We start from the raw sequence: 3,345 nt of genomic DNA, 5'->3' as shown, positions 1-3,345 counted from the left end.
TAGAATCTTAGATAGTTAAAGAATTTAGAATGTAGAATCTAATATAAATCTTTTACACATTTCTAAGGTCACTCCTTTGTAAAACATAACTTTATTTTAACACATTACATACATTTGCATGTTCGAAAACATTTTTAAAACGATGCAACAATGGACTAAATAAAATAAATAAATGAACGATTAAATTAAAAACATCATTTTCTAACCTAAATCTAAGAAAAATAAATGTGACTATCTTATGCATGTATCATGGTCTCACGTTACGATGCTGACATCAACCATGTAGAAATGTTTTGCCTTTACCTAAAATAGAAGTAGCACGTGGATTGAGTATTTTAAAAAATACTCATAAGTGACCCACTATTGGGGTTAAATGCAAACACATACAATTTCATGAATGGGACCTATCATAACAATCTATTTTTCTACGGCAGCTATCCTAACGAGCAGGGGTGTGTATTTAATTTTCCTACACAGTCCGCACATTAGAGTATGGACCCACCAGTTGGTTCGCACACCTCGTGGACCCCATTTCTAGTTGGGCGAGCATTATCCGAGAGTTGTTGATGTTGGACACCAGTAAAGAATAGCGACCGTCACGGCAGCATTTTGATAAACATAGTGAACGTTCCCTTGTCTAGTAGTGTACGCGTCCGTACTATCATGAACGAATAGGAGTATCCCCCAATGCATGAACACACAATAATGCATGAGATCCCAAAATTTTTCAATTTTCATCCTTATTCAATAACTCCGCTAGTATCTTGTACATGTCATTTATCATATTGTTTATCATATCATTTATCTATATTCCATGCGATTGTCGGGGTTGTATTTCATGCTAGTTCATCGTTTTGCATGTCCATCATATCATATGTTCATACATATATCATCATATCGTCCTGTTATGTCATATCATAACATTTTCATACTTCCATGTCGGACACCCGTTAGTAATAATGACCATCACGGCAACATTATGATAAACATAATGAACGTTTCCCTATCTAGTAGTGTACGCGTTCATACTATCATGAAAGAATAGGAGTATCCACAACGCATGAACACACAATAATGCACGAGGTCCCAACATTTTTCCATTTTTCATTATTATTCAATACAACCCCACTAAAGTCTTGTTCATATCATATCATTTTCCATGTCATTTCTCATATCATTTATCTTATCATATCATATCTTACATGCAAATGTTAGGATTGTATTTCATGCTAGTTCGTCGTTTGATAGACACATACATATATCATAACATATCGTCCTATTATGCCATATCATAACATTTTCATACTTCCAAACCTAAAAATTCTCATCATGCACATACCATATCATATCGTGTATCATAACAATCACATAACATATCTCATATTATATTATATCTTAAACATATCAATAATCTCATAATTCACACCATATCCTATATCATATCGTTCTCATACCATTTTACTACATATATAACTATATACATATATTCGTCATTCTCATATCCTATCATGATCATATCATTTCGTAAACACTTCGTGGTCATGTCATTCCATATACATATCCTGGTCATATTGTTTCCTAAACTTATTACGTCTCACCAGTCTACCATAATCATATCATTTCTATACGTAACCTTACCGTATAGTTTCATCAATCTATCATAATCATAACGTTTTCTATATATAACCTTATCGTATCATTTTATTAATCTATCATAATAATAGCGTTTTCTATATATAACTTTATCATATAGTTTTATCAATTTATCATAACTATAGCATTTTCTATACATAACCTTATCGAATTGTTTCATCAAACTATCATGACCATAATATTTTCTATATGTAATCTTATCGTGTCGTTTTATAAAAATCTATCATATCCATAGCTTTTTTTTGTACATAATCTTATCGTATCGTCTTATCAATCTATCGTAACCATAACATTTCAATACGTAACCTAACCATAATGTTTGAACATATCTTAGTTCTATCGTTACACTACGTCTATCGCATTCTTCTCGTATCCTATCTTAAATATATCATAAACACATTATACCGTAAATATTATCATACCATTCACATATCATAACTTATACAAGTATTATTATTGAAACTTTTGAAAATATACACGTATTTTTTGGGATAGAGTATAAATTTAAAAGTATTAGCCAAAATTTACATTACTCTCCAAAAATGGTTATGAGTTGTGAAAACCCGAAAACTTCAATGTTTTGTGCCAATATGGGTGCCTTTTTTTCTTTTTTCTTTGTTCACTTTCTTTATTGGGGATCCCACTTTGCCACTTTTAAAAACCAAACAAAACTATTTGAATTTGTAAGGATGAAAAGAATAGTTTTGAAAAATTAATGACCACATCGAAACTAAATTGAACGCATTAAATTGAATGGATGTAGAGTTTGGAAAGACTTAATATTATTATTGAAATATACTCATATTTAACATTATTGTTGCAAAATCCGGCAGTGTATCTGACATAAATAAAACCTTACATACGAAGCTTCACCATGGAAGGAAGTGGTTCTCATTCATCCATAACCATTTCAAAGGACCGCAGCAACAAAGAAAATCAAACCCTGAGCAGAAAAATGCTAAGCTCAGGCCCTCCAACCCCTTCCGGGTTGATCATGTAAAAGGCCTCAGAATCCCTGGAACCCACCACTCTCTCAAAGCTAGCCCTCATGAACATCACTTCACCATCCTCCTCCTCCTCTACATCTCCATTGGCAGGCAACACTCCAGCGCCAACCGTGATGGGCCCAACAGCTCTAAGAATCCTCCACTCCTCAGCCCCACACTCGAACCTTTGTGCAACCCCATACTTCTTCCCATTGCAATACGCCCTCCAAATTGCCTCCTCCTGCAGCACCGCCTTCTTCCTCATCTCTCCTTTCGACCATCTTTCGCACTCCAACGCAATCCGGGCTGCCCCCGACGCCATCTCGCGCACGAGGGCGGTGGTCGGCATCGCCAGCTCCACCAGAAACGTAGGCTTTGAATCGCCCTTCTTCGGCTGCACTGAGAAATGCACGTGCCCTCGCCTGTGCCCAAATATCGTCCCCACCACCCGATCTGATCTGGCCTTCCCGAGAGCCGCGATGGCAGACCGGAGCTTGGAGATGGAAACGATACCATGTTTGTGTTTGGGTGTGAAGTGGTTGAAGGTGAGGACTTGGTGGTCGTCTTCATTGCCGCCTTGGTTACTGTCTTTGTTTTTGAAGTGGAAATATCTTCGGGAGAAGGAGAAGGAGGAATCGTTTGAGGATTTGGCCATCATTGTTTTCATGTTTAGAACAAGCGTTCACTTCTCTTCTCTTCTCTTCTG

The 3,345-nt window shown here is 36.2% G+C and overlaps 1 protein-coding gene across 1 annotated transcript; it reads right to left on the bottom strand.

Annotated features, from left to right (window-relative positions):
- Positions 1 to 2,448: 2,448 nt before the first annotated feature.
- On the bottom strand, positions 2,449 to 3,345 carry LOC111472829 (protein MIZU-KUSSEI 1-like). The gene has a single exon (XM_023118441.1). It carries the CDS (start codon positions 3,304 to 3,306, stop codon positions 2,590 to 2,592), a length of 717 nt encoding a protein of 238 aa, XP_022974209.1. The 5' UTR covers positions 3,307 to 3,345; the 3' UTR covers positions 2,449 to 2,589.

The sequence above is a fragment of the Cucurbita maxima genome, unplaced genomic scaffold, assembly GCF_002738345.1.
Source record: "Cucurbita maxima cultivar Rimu unplaced genomic scaffold, Cmax_1.0 Cma_Scf00089, whole genome shotgun sequence".
In the NCBI taxonomy this organism is placed as follows: domain Eukaryota; kingdom Viridiplantae; phylum Streptophyta; class Magnoliopsida; order Cucurbitales; family Cucurbitaceae; genus Cucurbita; species Cucurbita maxima.
Note: the sequence above shows the minus strand (reverse complement) of the source record. Positions and strands in the feature narration are given on the sequence as shown.